General features: G+C 42.8%; 1 protein-coding gene across 1 annotated transcript in view; it reads left to right on the top strand.

Moving 5' to 3' along the window:
- The window catches only part of fam189a1 (family with sequence similarity 189 member A1), an 83016-nt gene that overhangs the window by 50873 nt on the left and 12953 nt on the right, over window positions 1-19190 (top strand). Inside the window, exons 3-4 of the mRNA XM_029256065.1 lie at window positions 11549-11659; window positions 17622-17753. Of these exons, the coding sequence (XP_029111898.1) occupies window positions 11549-11659; window positions 17622-17753 (243 nt within the window). The remainder of the gene's footprint in view (window positions 1-11548; window positions 11660-17621; window positions 17754-19190) is intronic.

The raw sequence follows: 19190 nt of genomic DNA, 5'->3' as shown, positions 1-19190 counted from the left end.
TTCAGAGAAAGTGACCTGACTGACAAATGGGATGTTTATGAGTCTTAAAATAAGCATGTGTGTTTGAAAGGCAATGGTGAGGGGGGGAGATGTGCCAGCAAATGTCAGTGGGTAATTAGCGAGTGCTGTGTGATTACTGGCCTGGAACCTCTCACCTCCAGCTGACCCCATAACAGGAGGCCAGTGCCACAGGAAGTGGCATCCGAGAACCTGGCCGCAATACTCTAGACAAGCTTGCAAAGGCATCACACGCATCAATGTTTTATTGCGCTCTCGCATTTCAGACATTGCAGGAAATAAAACTCTATAAATAATGAAAGCCTGTGATTAAAGAACGCGTACGAACAGGGTCTGCTGAAGCGTATGGTCGCCTAACACCGTAAGTGTGTTTGCCCCAATTTTCCAAAGCTCTTACCAGCTATAAATCTGATCCTTCTGTGCAAGATGTGGAAAAAAGAAAAACCATCTTCTGTCCTTCTGTCTAAATCAACCGGCCAGCTCGGAAGGTCCTTTACTTGTCTCTGTTCTTGAGACCAAAAGTTTTATTGATTGTTTTGACACGACAACATGCTGCTGCAGGCGTCAAGAATGAGACGCTCTTAAACGTGATGTCTGCCGCATAGCATACAGTGGGAAAGTCAGAATAATTTAGTGCATTTTTGGAGAGGGTTGATATGATTGAGTGCTGCCTGCAAGGGGCTAATGTGGGAATAAAACTGCGACGTGAAATACGGCCCAGGCTCAGCACCCCTCTATAAGAAGGGATTATCCAAGGGTTTTTTTTCATTCCCGCTGGCTCAAGGACATCTCCCCATGTGCTCTGCGGCAGATGCCGGAGCAAGGGGTTGTTGTCAAGGTACAGTTAGTTCTGCAGGATGGCGTAAAGAGCCTTCCTCCAGGCTCAGATAAGGCTCATGAGTTATTTCCCCCTGGACCAGCAACTGTGTTTCTGTATTAATTAGAATGTGAGTTATACTTCCATCCGATGGCTGATTAGGGACTTTATGACAGTCACTGCTCAGGGTTCTTTTTTCCAAGGGCTTCTGTATTATCATGTATCATATTCTGCCCTCAGGGTGTACTACAGCAGCACTTTATCATCTAGCGTTCCATTTGGTGAAAAACTAACACAATGTAAAGCTTGCAGACAAGATTTTAATATGACAAATGTAAATTTTGCAGAGACGCAAGAGGTGGGTGTGTCTGGACAAAGTACATGCTAATCGGATCATATTTAATTGACACATTTTCAGTGACAACTTTTAGTTTGAGTCATTTTCTGTTTCTAGTGATCTTGTGGTAGTACCTTTTGTCAACAGAATGTTAATTTTAAAAGACTCTCCAATATTTTATTTTATTTAGAGGTTGTGCACTAATAAAAATATGAAAGGCATCAGTCAGATGCCAGTGACCAGGCAGACTGCAAAGAAGCTTTGTAATGAATGTCTTTCCTGGAGATGATCATCTGTTTTTGGATTCATTTTCTGGCATATGGGTACAGAAAATACTGTATGCCAATCACAGTCCGTCACATATGGATAGGCACCCTCCCTCTCCATCTCTCTATGTGAAATAACCAGGCATCAGTTTAATAAACACAAGTGAAAGTCATTCACTTCAGTAAGTCAATTCTTTGCTGTTATAATGTGACTTAGATACATTTTGCTGTTATATAATTTATACTATGTCCCCTGATGTCCAAAGAAAGAGGTTTTTAATGGCGATATGGAAGGAGTGACAAATGTCTTGATGAATGAAATGAATGCGTTTGACTGCATATGAGGAGGCAAATTTATCAAACATTCAGCAAGTAATATGTGTCCTAGAGGACCAGTGAGCTGTGGAGGGTTTGTCTATGTGGAATCCATCTGCTGCACTCTGAGTTGTTGTCCTTGTCCATACAGTGACTTTTCATTTGCAGAAGGACATTGGAAGAGACAGTGAAGAACACAGGGACGAGGCTTCCCGAGTGAATCCTGAGCATGCTGAGAGTAGCTCCATATGCTGTGGCCATACTGTGGCTAAATGGGAGATCAGCGAGATAAAAATACTAATTTCCGCAGTACAGGTAGAGCACACGTGTCAGATGTGGTTATTGTTATGAGCTACCCGTGACTGTGACCCGTTAGCTGTTTTCTTATTACACTCCCTCCCTCTTTCTTCTCCCTTCATTTTATTTCCAGGCAGCTTTGAGCCCCCCCCGAGAGCTCTCTCCATTATATGTTATTGTACCAAACTCATCATGGTGTCCTCGGTGAAGGCACCAAGGACTCAACGTTTGCATGGATATGAGTAAAGAAGTCATTTAGATTTGATAGCACTGACTTCAACAAGTGTAGTTGAATCCCTTGGTCAGTTGAAATGAAGGAGTCTGGGGGGGTCGTCCTACGCTCCTTCTGTATAGCTTTGTTTTAATGATTGTGTTTGTAGGGATGGTCTTACAGCTCTCACTCACTCACAATGCCACACTGCTCTCTTTCCTTCTGCCCCTCTCATCACCCCATGCAATCAAGTGTTATTCTGTTAACACTCAACTCCTACTTCCTTGTGCCTCCATGTCCTTTGTTGGAATTTAACATGCTGTACCTCATCAGTCTCCTGCCCATTTTTTGTCTTGTTGTTTGTCTCTGCTCTTGTCTTTCCCTTTGTGTCTATTCCTTTCTACTTGTCTCTGTCTTCTGCCTTGTGTCTCCAATTTATGTTTTTCATCTGTTTCCTTTCTAATGTCTTGTGTCATTCCCTTCATCTTTGTCTCATTTTTATTGACTCTCTCATTCCCCTTACCTTAAAGAAAAATTCTTTACCTTCCCTCTTTCTTCATTTTCAAGAACTGGGAATGAAGCGAATTGGACTTAGTGTTGTGCCAAGTGTAAAAATTATAGTTTCAAATTTCAAATTTATTGTCATAGGTACAAGTACCATGTACAAGTATCGTGAAATTCTTCTTGAATGCTTCTCCACAGACTATGAACAAAAACAATAGAAATACTGCGCAGAACAAAAACAATAGAAGTACTGCGCAAAACAAAACAATAACAATGACAATTATTAATGCTAATAACAATAACAATAACAATAAATAACGGTAACAATAATAACAATAAATAACAGTAGAGAACCAGAGAACTCAGAACATGAGAATGCTTAAAGTGACAGTGTAATCTACCAATGTGCTTGGAAGGAGCAGTCCAGCTCTAGTTACAAAAGGTGGCACATTGGTGGGTGTTGTATACTCTTACAGCAGTGGGGTAAAAACTGTTCCTGTACCTAGCAGTGCGGGTTCGAATAGACTTGAGCAGCTTTCCAGACCGCTTGGACCCTTATAGTGGACCCTGCTGCACAAGTCTCTTCCACTCTTATATCTGTTAAAAAAGAATTTGCATGCTGTTCCTTTTTAGGGTTTCTTAAGTATTCTTCTTGTTTTAATTATGCATCACATTTGGATAAGGATGATTGCGCAACATTTAAAAATAGGGATGAATTATTTCAAACAAATAAGTTTAAGTGGTGGGACAAACATTTGACTGCCACTCCCACTGCAGTCCTCTTAAAGTTTTTTATGTGGTTCCGTTCATTAAGAATGTCTCCAGGGGTGTCATGTTATCTCTTCATTGCAGCAGCTGAGCAAGAAACATTTTCACTAAAACTGTGAACCCTCATTATGTTTTTTTTTTTTTTTAAGTTTTTAATTTTTCAAGGCCGATTTTGGATTTCCACCTATAATCTACACACTTCAGTTTCTTGGTGTCAGATTTTTAAGCATAAAAAGGTATCTAGTGGCTACAGTGGTGAATGATGAAAAGTGGAAAAACCCATCAGGTAGTACAGACACAAGAGCGCTAAGAATGTTGACATAACATTACTTGCTAGTGTCCTGGATGTACAGTATGTACAGGCTTCTCTACAGGAATTTTACACTTGAGGATTATTCACTGTCACCCACCGATGAAACCGCATTCATACCCCCTCCTTCACTGCCAGTAATAATGCTTAACTTTGCTGAGACCTTCAACAGCATTAGCGGCTCTGGAGGAACAAGTGAAAGGCAACGTTTGAATCCATCTATGTTATGAAGACTCCTTGACGACTGTTTCAGGATGACACCGCTTGTGTGTGGATCATCTGACGGTTTCCCTGCACCAGATTCCCTGGTACTCTGGTGATTTTACCAGACTGGAGAGCTGCCATAGTCTGTTGGGTGTAAGTTGGTAAGATAAACCAAGTCTAACCGTGTGTTGAGAGGAGTGCTGTGAGGGAAAGCTCTCCTTCCTGCGTTCACCAAACCAGCTGCCATTGCCCAGGGCACCACTGTTCCCGTCTGCGAAAAATCTCTCTTGAACCTTTGAACCACACTATTTGTGAAGTCACTGAAAATGACTAATTTAATCCAGAGGGAGAAAATGGTCAAGTAGGAGGATATGTTACTAGAAAGGTTAAAAATGAGGTGAAAGCCAAGTTAAAATAAGGACAATGTGTGAGGAATGTGTACATGGAAGATGACTATGATTTAGGGCCCTCTTCTCTGGAGCCTTCAGTGCTTTGGTGGAATTCTGATGAGACAAATATGTGGGGAAAAAAATTCAAGGAATTTAAAAATTTGTTTAAGGATGTTTGTTGCTTAGAAATCTACAGACTGAGCTAATTGAAAATAAATGATGCTTGTCGCAGAGGTACTGCATGTTAAATACTAATTTTGTGCTGCAGAGAGCATAGCTGCCTTTCTTTTTACCTTGAAAAGACTCACCCGTATTTCTACACCCTTTTCCACAATAGCTTTCTGAGTGTCATCAGCATTTACAGTGCTCCTTGAAAGTATGTGAATCCCTTGTGTCCCTTAGTTTTACCACAAATTCATTATTTCTTTCAGCAGTCTTTCTCATAATGACTGATTCCATGTGTTGCTTTAGAGGAAATGGTGCGTGTAGAAGAAAAATGGAAGGAATGCAGGTGCAAAAATAAGTGAAGCTCAAGCTGCATTGTTAAACCAAGTAGGTAAGTAGGATCAGGTGTGTAAATCAATCATTTGTTCATTTAATAACTTTAAGATTTACATTTTATACTTTTATTTTAATGTTTTATACAAGAATAATCACCAACTCTACAGGGTTCACATACTGCTGAGCAGCACTGTATAATTACACATCACAAAATGTGAACCCTGGGTCTTGTCAAGGGCATAGTGTGTCTCCTGTGGTGGGAATAAGCAGCGAGTGTGTGCACCAGGCCCTCGGGCATATGGAAAAGAGCCTCCCATCCCCCGGTAATACACAGGGCGGGTTCCTCGATCCAAAGTGGGCTGCTTTGGTTTTGTTTGATTTGATTTGATTTGGTTTGGTTCAGCTTGATCTCTTTCTTCAGCTCTTTACTTGCCTGTTTGACACACTGTGGACTGCGGCTGATGTTTTCACTGAGCGTAGAGTTTCTTTTGCTGGTAGCTGTGTGGTGAAGGAGCAATGTGGGTGAACGCTGAAAGACTCTGTCATGTCCTATAAAGGACACCAGTGTATTTTTCAGTGGCATACCCTGGTTCATCATACTGTTGGAAAAACACGGGAATTGCTCATGTTGGTGTAAATGGTACTTGGCTGTGTACTCCCATTTTGAGGTGTTGTTTTCTCACAGTCATCTTATTTGGTTTTTTTCCTTGAAATGTGGTGCCACTGGCCTTTACAGTTCTACTGTGTTCATGGGCAGAGTGCATTGAGGTTTCAGCTGTCCTCATTTCTAAATACACATCCTTTATACCAACAAATAAATGTAGTATATTCAAAATGGGATTTGTTTCCAGATGCCAGGGAGCACAGTGACCCTGTTATCCTTTCTTTCAGTGTCTTGGTGCGCTGCTGTTTATCATGATATGTGTTTTCAGGGCTGGTCCTGTCTTTAAGAACTTGTGTCTTTTTTTTACATTTCTTGCTACATCATCTGAATTTTTATTAGTCTTATTCTCTTTTAAATTCCAACAATTCCTCATGTGGAATTCCAGTTTATACCTGTATGGTAAATAACAGACAACACAAAGTTACTCACTTGGGCTGGATACCATTCAGTGGGGCTTCACCACTACAACAGTCCATGTGATAATTGAGAGCATTTATAGCCAATGGACATCTGTATTTTCAGAATTATTTACTCAGTTAAATTGTAATAATGTTATTTACTTTTCTGTCATTACAAAGGCTCCAGTTTTTATCATAATTTAATTTAACCCCAAAAAACACATGGGGCTTTTCGGTATTTTGGCAGCAGTTAGGTTTGTGGTCTAACCGTGCAGAAACAGGGCCCCAACTGAAATGATACTTACAACTGAGGAACTACAAACCAAAGAGTAGGCATTGAACTCAAACACTGGCCAAGACTTAATTTTCCCCAAAGTGAGAGGATTTGTTCAAGGTAGAGCATTAAAGTCAACACAGACCAAAGCAAGGGGACATATTAATGTAGTTATTTTTGAACTTTCAGATATAGCATTGTAATTTACATGCAGTCTTACACTGTGCCATACACACACACAATGTCTACAGCCACTTATCCTAAGCAGGGTTGCAGTGAAACAGAGCCTAACCCAGCAACACAGGGTGCAAGGCTGGAGGGAGAGGAGGCCCACCCAGGATGGGATGCCAGTCCATCATAAGGCACCCCAAGTAGAACTTGAACCCCAGACCCACCAGAGGGCAGGCTTCTGCCAAGCCCACTGTGCCACCACACCCCTGAGTGCACTGTGCTGGACATACTATTTTAAGGTACCTGAAGCAGAATGATGTAACAGACTCATTGAGGACAGTTTAGAGTCACCAGTCCACCTGAAACACATGCAAACTCCACACTGACTCAGTCTGATTGAGCCCACATGCAAACTACAGTACAAGAACTGTGAGGCACCAGAGCTACTCGCTGCACCACTTTGATCCATCCATCCATCCATCCATCCATCTATCCATCCATCCAAAGATGGATTTCTCAACATTGTCAGTACGTGTAATATTTTTGACTTACGACGGATTTCCATTCCCTCAACCTCATTTTAAGTTGACTTCAAATACCGGAAATCCCCTTAAACAGTTATTAAATAAACCATAAGGATATTAAAATAAAGTGCATGCATAGTATGTTGTATAAAGGAGCTTTACTATATTTTTCCACTTCAATTTCACACATGATACAGGTTAATAATACTAATATTAATGATGATGATGATGATGATGATAATAATAATAATAATGATATACAGTATAGTATTGTCATTGTATTTTCATGCTGCACTATTATTTTCACTTTAATTTCTAAATCTATTAGCAAAGGGAACAGCTGGTGGCATAGTGATTAGCACTGCAACCTTTAGACCTAAAAGTTTCAGGTTCTAATCCCATCTCCAGCTGTTGTACTCTTGAGCAAGCTACTTACCCTAAATTGCCCATCTGAGAAAATAATTGTATTTCACTTTTGGGAAAAAAACATCCGTTAAATGGATAAATATAAAAAAGTAAACAAATTACTGGTGGGCACCCAAACGCTGACTGAGACCCAGGTACAACACGTATACTGCCTTATTGTACTTCAGATAGGGTGGTTGTCATTAGACGTTATGAACAAACACACACACACACACACACACACACACACTTTCAGAACCGCTTGTCCCATACGGGGTCGCGGGGAACCGGAGCCAACCCGGTAACATAGGGCGTAAGGCCGGAGGGGGAGGGGACACACCAAGGACGGGACGCCAGTCCGTCACAAGGCACCCCAAGCGGGACTTGAACCCCGGACCTACTGGAGAGCACTACCGTTGTCCAACCTACTGCGCCACCGCACCCCCTCTATGAACAAACATCGGTGCTCAAAAAAGGATGTAAAAGAGGTTAATGGGATGACCGTTGTAAGTTGAGCACTACCTTTATGTATTTTTAGGTCAGCTGCAGCAGATTTTTATTCAATATAATTCCATGAATACCTGTACAGTTTGGAGTTACCCATGTAACTACACTTGTGTGTATAAATTAGGAATGTGAGCAAAGCCTATGAAGTAAGTGGACCTTGTTTAGTGTGAATACTGGACACTCCTGTCCAGTCCTTGGTCTGGTTTCTGTCCTGCTGCACAGGCTCCTGTCACCACCTTCAGCTCCTTTCCCATCACGACAGCCAAGCCTGTGGAAAGGAGCAGTAGGGATGAATGCCGAGGATGCTGCCATCTCCTCTGTTTTTCGTCCCCCTTCAGGGAAGGCGGAAGAACAGAATGGCAGTTGTTGCCACGTTAGAGCCTGTGCGAAACCAACGCGACAGACGGTTGAGAACACCCACAGCTCCTGACTGGGACTTGCGTGGAACGATCCCTGTGCCCTTGGCATGCAAATAGCTGCCCGAATAAAATTAATGACTTGCTGCAGAGCAGAGCTATCTGATTGCCTGGTGTAATTAAAACACATCAGCATGGAGCTAGTAGGGTTGATTAGCCCATAAGGACCAAGGTCCTGTGGTGAAACGCTTCCCAGGAGAAGGTTCATTCTCCATCAAGAAGCAGAAGAACAAACCAACACATTAATCACCGCACTTTCAAATATAAAACTTTCCTTTTGCCTTTAAGTACTGCTTTTGCCACAAAATAATGGTTGTATGACTTGAATGGTTTCCATCGGCCTTCCTTTCCCTTCTTACTCACATGTGCCTTCGTACGATGTGAGGGCATCTCATCCTGTTGTCAAGGTAATTTTTGTAAAGTGAAAAGCCATTTAAAATTTGACTTTGAAGGATGCATACATCTTGTTTTTATTCACCATAAAGTGACGCTGAGGCAGAGTGTGTGTCTGGAATAGTAACAGCAGGTTGATATCCTTGGAACACGAGCGCCGCAGCGATCGATCCACACCGTTCTCATGGACAGCGACGCAGTGCCTCTGACTGAATGCTTGGCTGGGTGTAGAAGCACTTTCCCTTGTACATGTGCCTGCGTGCAAGTGTGATCTCCAGACGAAGTCACTGCCAGTATACCCTCCCACCTTGGTCCCCAGTCTACCCCTTTTTGTTGCTCTAATTCTGCCTTTGCTGTTATGAAGCTCAGAACTATGGCACTTTCGGGTCCCCTAAGTTCTTCTCTTCTCAAGCTTTTACATGCTGACCACAGTTCGAAAGTAACTGTTGCCATCCCAGTGCGGACTTCCAGACTCTCCGTGGTCACTGTAGGCTGCTGAAGCGTTCCTCCTCACTGTTCTGGATTCATCTTTGGGGTTTGTCTCAGTTGCCTGTTTCCAGCCATCGGGTGTGTTTCCCCAAGATGAAGGAGCTCAAGATACACACTGAGCAGGTGGTTCACCCCAACGATTCTGTCAGAATGTAAAATATGAGTTCAGCACTGAGAAAAGTACATTTTGATTTTCTGCTGTTTGAGTTATGCAATAACATCATCGTCTTCATGTCTAACGTTACTGTCTTTTTTTGACAAATGGTAATATGTTTTTTACACCAGTTAATAAAAATGACATTCTCATATGACAGTCGTTATTGTGCAACGCTTTTTGTACACGACACAGCTTGGCTGCCTGCATCTCCAAATGATTGATTATATCCATATGAGGGAGCATTTCTTAGCTGAGCTCAACTTTCTACAGTATTACTGCGGTTCCCTTCAGGGAAGTGGTGCTTTGGTTGGGCAGCACTGCATGTAATCAGAAATGGATGCGTTTATACAGCAAGTGAAGACACACATACGCACACAACCCCTCACACTCGCTGTCACTGATTAACATAATGTTGCTGGGGAAAAGCATCTTCAGTAGATGTTTCTAAACAAGATTTCCACCAGTGGGACCACCTGCTTGGAAAGCAACTGGCACATTTCCATTGTAACAGATGAGAAATGAAAGTATATATACACACACACACACACACACACACATACACACACAGCTGCTTTCTTTTTTTTTTTGTAACTTTGTACTTTCAAAGAGATGTGGTTGGTATGTTTTCCCTAATGTATTTGAGGCCCAGGAGACAGTTTTACATTAAACAGGGATATTAAAGAGAATTTTCTTTATTCTCTTTGTTTCAGCGCCGACAGTATGGGATGAGTCCTGCTGGGGAAATATGGGGATGATGGTGTTGAAACATTCACCCCACAATGCTGTACAGCAATCCCCATCTTTCCTATTTTGGTTGTGTTATTTTACGAAAACACACAGCTCTGTCTTTGCATCTTTGACTTGTGTGGGTTTATAGATAAACACTTAGTTATCTTCCTGTCTGTTTTCTGCATCTGTTTGCTGGTTTGCTCTCCATCTTGCCCTTTGTTCTTTTTCTTTATCTGTATCCCCTCTGCCTCCATCACTCACTAACCTTTCTCCCCATCAGAGAGAGCCCTCCCCCAACTCCCGTACGTGCCGCAGTGTCGCAGGGTTAATGTTCCCGCCAGGAGATGGGCCGCGGCAGTGAATCACTGCGCTATGCGGCGAGTGCGGCAAGTGTGGCGATGATGTACAGCACCAGACTCCGGGTCTGCAAGCCCGTCCCATTACACAGGATCTGTGAGTTGAAGGACCCGAAATGTTCCCTACATTTCCTCTAGTAGGATTGATATCCCTGCGCTGTCGGCTGTGAAATAAAGAAAATGTTCTTCAGAGGGGTGGGGCGTAGGACATGCAATGCTGGCGGCCATGGTGATGCAATGGCAGTGGTGATCGCTGGGCAAGGAGCAGCAAAAGTGGAGCGGTTGGAGATTTATCTGACAGCACATGGCTGGGTCTCCAGGGAGATGGTGGAGGCGGTAAGGGCAACATTGTTCCTCCACCTGCCTGTCATTCATCCACCATGATTGATTCGCTGCATAGGAGAAGGGTTGGGAATGTTGGAAAGGCAGTCTGTCCTCTAGTGGCAAACTATTATGTGCAACAATTTTTATTCTTCCTGTGTAAGAGATGAGGCAGGAGACAGGAGATGCAGTCGCCCGTTGCTGTGGGCTTTTATTTGCGCTTAGACAGGGGAGAAGGAAGGAGACGGGGAAGGGGGACTGGGGAACAGGTAGGGAGAGGCTTCGTGCTGGTCAGGGGGGCTGGGAGAGTCGGGTTGGTCGGGACGCGGGCGTCGTCTCAGGGTTTAGGTTTGCCTCGTTCTCCTCCTTGGTCTCTTCCCCCTACTGCTGAGCACCAGGGAAGAAATAGAGAGTGAAATCAGCCCCAGCTGTGACTGCTTTGCCCCTGTCTTTGCCCACTTCTCGGGCGGCCTCAGTGTGCTACACCCTGTTATTAATTCAGTGATTCAATTTTAATCCGCTGGCATGTTTTTTTTTAGTAGTAAATTTACAGGTTATGCACACTGGACACTTCACTGGAACAATTCAAGATTAAGTACCTTTCTCATGGTGTACAGAACCTCCTGTCTTGCCTGTTCCTTTGATGACAAGATGTAAATGAATGGCTTGACAATAAAACAGTGGCACAGACCTGACCTCATGTTGCTCTCCTGGCGTTGCTTGGCAATGATGGTATTTTCCCCCCACCGTGCCCCGCCCCACCTTTACCCCTTGTGCCCTGACCCTGAATTTTCTCTCTTCTGACAGATCACCTTCTTCATGCTGCTATCTGCTGTGTGTGTGATGCTCAACCTAGCTGGGTCCATCCTGTCCTGCCAGAACGCCCAGCTGGTCAACTCCCTGGAAGCCTGTCAGTTGGTGAGAGAGCACAGTGGCTTCTGTCCTCAATACTCTGGACTCCAGGGTGATGTATCTAAAAGTGGGTTTGCCCGTCCTTTAAAATAGGAATTCTGCTGTGCTGTGGAGGCCCAGCCATGTGTACTAAAAGGGCCTTGTCTTACACACCACATCTTGAGGGCTCTCACACAGACCTAATTAGCCTGCTGAACAGTTGTACTTAGATGAAATAAACAGGGACAGTGAGCGCTCTGTTCCCTTACCGATATTAGTCACGTGCAATCGGTTTGCTTTATGACGCAGTGGAGCTTCAGAGTTTTAATTACCAAGAAAAACAATCAGCTGACATCTGGGGAAACGCATTTCCATTTGTCTGGCACAACAGGAAAAGTTCAGATGAGAAAGTCAAACAGTTTATTTCGCCCTTGGGAAGTGCCTTTTAGACTATCCAGGCCCTGGGGTTCGGTGCGAGATGTGATCTTCTGCTACTCAATTAAGCCATAAGAGCTTGGGTCATTTCGTCAGTTGGTGATCGTCTAAAATCAAAATGCACTATAATTAAACATTTTTGTTTCCAGATTTTCTGCAGCCTTCAAACAGCCTTTTTTGCTGTAAAAAATTCATTTTATGATGTCTTTGAGGGAAAAGAAATGGACAAAGGCAGGATTATCACAGTGCATTATGATGCTTCCTGAATGGCGCAGCAGTGTGTTTGTGTGCCACAACAATGGAGCACAATTGGCGCAGTGTCCTAAAGAGCCTGTTTAGGCAAGCGACAGAGACGCAGGCCCGGAACACAGCCGGAACCCCCCAGACAGCGGTTTGTGTGATTGAGCCCCAGCTCTGCAGGACGGGATTCCTTTGTGTGGAGCCTGGCCCCGCTCCCAGCCGCCACCTCTTAGTGCCCAGGGTGGTGTCATAGCGTGCCGAAGTATAGGCTTCTGAGGACCACATGGGATCACACTGATCTCTCCATTACAGTTACAAAGAACCAGTGTAGTGGTCTGAATATTAAAAAAAAACACACACATACAGCAAATGACCCATTAATAATAAAAATGTGCAATAAGACTGATTCATTGGCATACGTTCCATAGTATATACAGTGACTGCTTTTACACATTTCAGTAACAAAAACAAGACAATGGACAAGTCTTAATCAAATAAAATACTAAATTCGCCTCCATTCTATGTAACTAGCAAAACTGTGAACCTGTGCAAATAAATGTCATTTGATATATAGGCTGTTTTGTTCATTTAACCTCAGTTCAATGCAGTTCAGTTCAATTTATTTTTATAGAGCTCTCTTCTCACGAAGTGACGCTCTTAGTTAACTCTTATTTATTTAATAATGAAAGATAATACTGTAACTGTTAAAGTGTAATTTATATTTTGAAGAGCTTGATTCATTTTGTCCTTTAACATTTCCCCATGTTTGCATACATTGTCTTTTATGTTTATTCATTTAGCAGAACCTTTTCTCTAAAGCGATGTACAATGATTATTAATTAGCGTTTAGGTGATACTTAGTGTAGATGACACTACACTAAACTCCCTATAATCATTCGCCAATTTATACACAGAGCAATGTAACGCACACACACACACACACACACACACACACACACACACACACACACACACACACACACACACACACACACACACTATAAGGTAGTTCACCTGAAACACATGTGCTTTGAAGGAAAAATAAGTGAACTTGCAACCTCCACACAGAATGAGCCAGTTTTTAACTCACATCCAAATGTGCTGCTCAAGTGCTCTAATGTACTAGCGCTACCTGCTGAGCAACTGTGCCTTTGTGCTGTCGGAGCACAGCAGGCCTCCTCATGAGTGGAGAGTCCATGGGTTCCTCTCTTCTGTCTTGTCCTTCAGCAAAGTTTGCACAGGCTGACTTCAGGCATGGTGGGTGGTGGTCTGTGTGGTTTGTACAGTTATACCACAAGAAACCCCTTTTACAAACTGCTTAGTTTTAATTGGTATATAGCTGCATTCCTGTACACCACATATACTTTATTTTAATGTTTTCCACCTATGTTACTTAGAAGAGTCCTAAATTTTCAGGTAAACTGAGCTGTGTTGTCAAGAGATTACTGACCTCTGCAGTAAATTAATAGCTTTGGGGATAGACCAAATATATCAAGTAGTTTGACTCCCAGATCCTCTAGGCCCTGTTGTTATAACTTTGAGGGAGGTATTCAATTTGAATTGCCTCTGTAAAGCATCCAGCTGTATAAATGGATTAAATGTGAAATACATAAAATGTGCTGTATAAAAGTATCTGCTAGGGAGCAAAACAAATAATTACCTGTTACCATGGAAACACAAAAAACTGCAAACAAAATATCTGCAAAACCAAATTCCAATTGAGATAATTGTTTTGCATACCTTGTAGTGTTGATACTGTAATTGCTAGCAGTGCATGATTGAATGCTCCAGGCATTTTCTTGTAGAAGGCTTCAGCAGACCCATAGTGAAAAGGAACAGCGTCCATTTACTACAAAATAAGATGCTGAACCAGGTATCAGGGCCAAAAAGGGAAAGAAATTTGTTTTTATCTGGGTCTGACTGAAATATATTAGCATATTTGATTAATCATAATTCTCTGTTTCCTTCACACAGTATATATCTCCTTAGAGATCATAAGCCACCATAACTGCAGTATTAATGTAGTAATTTCCCTAATGCAATTAAGTCCTACTTGCTAGGTGTCTACCCCGTTTTTGCTCTATCTGGGTCAAGCAATACCATTGTATATTGTCCCACAGAACACATTGCCTCATTCCTCTGTCATAAGCAAAAAGCAGGGTGGACTCACTAGCAACCAACTCTGCAGAGGTGCTAGAGGAATGATTCAAATCCCAGCTCCTGCGGTACCAGCCTTGAGTAGGGTATTTACTCAGAATTGCTCCAGTAAACATTATAGCTGTATAAATGTTTAAATTATTATAAATAGCTTAACATTACAAGTTTCTTTGGAGAAAAGTGTCAACTAAATAAATTTAAAAGCAACTTACTTTCCCTGCATAATGAAGAGCAGGGTTTAAAGTGTTTCCAGTATGGTGTCATAAAAGTCATAAATAGCTGGGTTAGCCTTTGAGTTTTAAAAGTTTCATGCCAAAACACATGATAAAGTAGAATTAAGTACTGCACATAATTGTTCAATGTTGTGTTTTAGAATAACTACGGAGGGCGAGTTTTAAAAACATGCAGTGAGCAACTGGCTACTGTCTTCATGGACATATTTAACACCTCCTTAAAAAGCTAAACTGTACCCACTTCTTTCAAAAACACCACCGTCATCCCCATTCCTAAGAAGAACAAAGTGAGCTTCCTTAATGACTATCGCCCGGTGGCACTGACCCTCATTGCAATGAAATGCTTTGAGAGGCTGGTGCTGGGACACATTAAGGACACCATCCCAGACGCTCTGGACCCACTGCAGTTTGCCTACCGCCACAACAGATCCACTGAAGACGCAATGTCACACACACTTCATACCATTCTGTCTCACCTGGATAATAAAAACTGCTATGCAAGGCTATTGTTTGTAGACTATCGCTCAGCATTTAACACTGTCATCCCAACCAAGCTGATCCAGAAACTACTAGGGCTGGAACTGAGTGCCGCATTGTGCAATTGGATCCTAGATTTCCTCACCAACAGACCCCAGCGTGTGCGGATTGGCAGTAATACCTCCTCCCCACTGATCCTCAACACTGGCACTCCACAGGGAAGTGGCCTGAGCCCAGTGCTATACTCCCTGTTCACACATGACTGTGTAGCCAGTCACAGCTCCAACACCATCATAAAGTTTGCTGACGATACCACTACTGTGGGTCTGATCACCAACAACGATGAGACGGCCTACAGAGAGGAGGTGAGGCTCCTGGCAGAGTGGTGCCAGGGCAACAACCTGTCAGTAAAACTTAGGAGCTGGTGATTGACTTCAGGAAACAGGATATGGTTCAGGCACCCATCTACATAGGAGTGGACATGGTAGAGAGGGTCAACAGCTTCAAATTCCTCGGGGTCACCCTCACTGCCAAACTCACATGGACTGAGCACACAGCATCAACCATCAAAAAAGACCCATCAACGCCTCCACTTCCTCAGGCATCTGAAGAAAGCCAGAATGTCCACTACAGTCCTCACCACTTTCTACAGGTGTGCTGTGGAGTCCGTCCTCACAGGGTGTATTACGTCCTGAGGTGGCAGCTGCACCATACAGGACAAGAAAGCACTACAGAGGGTGGTCAAAACAGCTCAGGAAATCATCGGCACACAGCTACCAGCAGTCCAGGACACCTACACCACACGCTGCCTCAGAAAGACGATGCGCATCGTCAAAGATCATAGTCACCCCGCACGGGCACTTGTCTCTTCCCTGCCATCTGCAAAATGGCTTAGGTCTATTCGAACCCGCACAGCTAGGTACAGGAACAGCTTTTACCCCACTGCTGTAAGACTATGCAACACTAACCAATGTGCCACCTTTAGTAACTAGAGTTGGACTGCTCTACCCAAGCACATTGGTAAATTACACTGTCACTTTAAGCATTCTCATCTCTTGTTCTGAGTTATCTGACTGCTACCATTATTGTTACTACTGTTACCATTATTTATTGTTATTGCTGCAATTGTTATTTATTGTCATTGACACTGTTTTGTTTGTCATTGTTTTGTCTGTGCAGTATTTCTGTTGTCCTTGCCCATAGTCTGTGGAGAAGCATTCAGGAAGATTTTCATGATACATGTACATGATACTTGTATCTATGACAGTAAACTTGAAACTTGAAACTTGGCTTGCTGTTTCAGTACAGGAATGTCTGTCCTGTAGCCTGCTCCAAAATTACATGGCTGCAAGTAGAAATTTAACATCTTTCTTGTTAAATACTACTAATGTGTTTGCATTAATTAAGAGGGAGGTATTTAGCCACACTGCTTATATTTACTGTTTTTTATTGAGTTATTTTGTTTGTGTGGGTGTGACTGAGAGAAGTAAAGAAATATAGCTATTGGTGCTGGATTGTTCCTGGTATCATTCCTAGTAATTAAATAAATGTCATCAGTAAATTTCTTTCCCTGGTCTCGAACAAAACAAAAGTGCTTGTACTTCTACTTTATGTTCTGGTAAAAAAAAAAAAATCATCCATTTACATTTATTCACTTAGCAGATGCTTTTCTCTAAAGCAACTTCCAACAAACTATGTAGTGTTACTAGCTCACACACCTTATTCACCAAGGTGACTTACACTGCTACATACACTACTTACAATGGGTCACTCATCCATACATCAGTGAAACACACTCTCTCTCTGTGACAGACAGACACACAGACACACACACACACACACACACACACTATGGGGGAACCTGAACAGCATGTCTTTGGATTATGGGAGGAAACCCATGCAGACAGGGGGAGAACATGCAAACTCCACACAGACTGAACAGGGATCAAACCCACATTTTCTCACACCACCCAGGTGCTGTGAGACAGCAGTGCTACTTGCTGTGCCACCATGCCATCCTTTTAAAGCAATGACTTGTACAGCATCTGCACAAAAAAATCTTAATCAATGGGATCTGTGTGGTCAGAGTTTATTATATAATATTCTATACTTTCCTGAGTCTGGCACTAATGCAAACTGAAGAAGCCATTAGCTAACCTTAAGTTATATTAAATATCATGTCAAAACTAATCCAATCATCTAGTCAGGAAACACATGTATTTTGTAAGATAAATGTTGGTGTTTTTAAGTACAGTCATTTTCATTGTCACTTCTTTTCCACACAGGTGGTTCTCACAATGCATCTTCTTCTCCTCCCATCCATACCTGTAGATCTCCGTGCCTGTGTCCTCTCCTCCTGTCCATACCTGTACATCTCAGTGCCTGTGTCCTCTCCTCCTGTCCATACCTGTAGATCTCAGTGCCCTGTGTCCTCTCCTCCCTCCCAGATTAAGTTTGACAGTGATGGGGTGTGTGAGTGCTGCGAGCTGCAGCACCAGAGCTCTGGCTGTAACAACCTGGGAGAGACACTGAAGCTGAACCCCTTGAGGGACTGCGACACCATCCGTCTGCACCTCAAGGTGTGTGAACACGTGTCACCAAACACCATGTCTCATGGAGCGCTCAGATTGGTCATAATGGGCCTCACACATTCTCAGCACAGCTGACCAGTGCACATGAGTCAGTCACAAAGATGGGCTGAAGGGTGGGCTGATTCGTTCAGTTTTGTTTTATTGGAGAATTAGATATTCCAGGAATAAGGAGCCAGAATTGTGTGCACACACAAAAACATACAAACATAACATCCTGTCCAGCTTGTTCTTTTCGCCCTTCTAAAGCCTCTTTTTCCTTGCCTCCCTCCTTTGTCTCTGTCTCCCAGCCATTACCTTCCTTTGACTCCTCCTAGTCTGCATCGTGATGTCAGACCTTAGAGCGATATCAAAACACTGGCCCACAAAACATACTGCACCAACTGATTTTCATGACCGGAAGGAATTTTTTCAAGGCAAATGATTTATTTTGAGGATGGTATCAGTTATCACACTGAAATACTGGTGATTGGAAAGGTGGAAAGGTTTTTAGGTGAGGTTGTGTTTTTTCTTAGAAACATTTTTGGATTTTCCCCTAGAGCAAAACTTGAAAAAAGAACTGGCTATTACCTGGATTCCAGAGGAGAGTCTATGAGACTTAGCCTTGGTTCTGCTTCTGTCTGACCTCAGACTAGCTCAGGACGAGGTTGATGGAAGGGTATTCGTATCCCCAGCGTGCTGCCTATGAACAGCTTCCTTGGGGGTGTCACTGCAGTGATGACCAAGATGTGATTTAATGTGCCAGTACGTAAACGTTAGTCACCCTGGAGAGCACGCTGTAATGCATCCTTGCACATGTGTGGGACAGATGTACCAAGTCTCAAAGAACAGAATGGGCTCCCTATTACAGAGTTACAACTGGAAAAGAAAGGGGAGGGAAAATGTGTAGCCTGTTTTCATTGTACGATGAGAATACATGGGAAGTGAGAGAGTAGCTTGATATGTTGTGTTTATGCTGGTCTGCAGTCATTCTTAAGCTGTGATTAATGGAAACATTAGATGTTGCCAAAGCACATAACATTAATATTTGTGTGGTGGTTTTATAAACCATCGCAGTTCAATGACAATAAATTGCAGAAATTACAAGACCTTGATTTCTCAGACATAATGACTACAGATAACAAAAAATGCATATGTGGTTATTGAACATTCCAGAACATGAATTTTGAATTTCCTTGTCAGTGCTTCTAAGATGCCAAGAGAAAACAGATGGATCCATTACAGAAATTGACCTCCGATTTGGATCAGCCCCTTCTTTGTGAAAGTCATCAGCTCAGAATTTCCTGTCTTTTGAGACAGTTGAGTGTGATGAGACGGGCCCTTTGCGAGTTGGGCTGCCACTTGACATCCTCTCAGCTGCCCCCTGATGTGGCAGTGGCGTAACCTCATCCACCGTGATCCCTTTTTTTGCACCTACCTCCAGTGAAC

Source organism: Scleropages formosus, chromosome 11 (assembly GCF_900964775.1).
Source record: "Scleropages formosus chromosome 11, fSclFor1.1, whole genome shotgun sequence".
Lineage (NCBI taxonomy): Eukaryota > Metazoa > Chordata > Actinopteri > Osteoglossiformes > Osteoglossidae > Scleropages > Scleropages formosus.
This window is presented reverse-complemented; position numbering and strand designations above follow the sequence as displayed.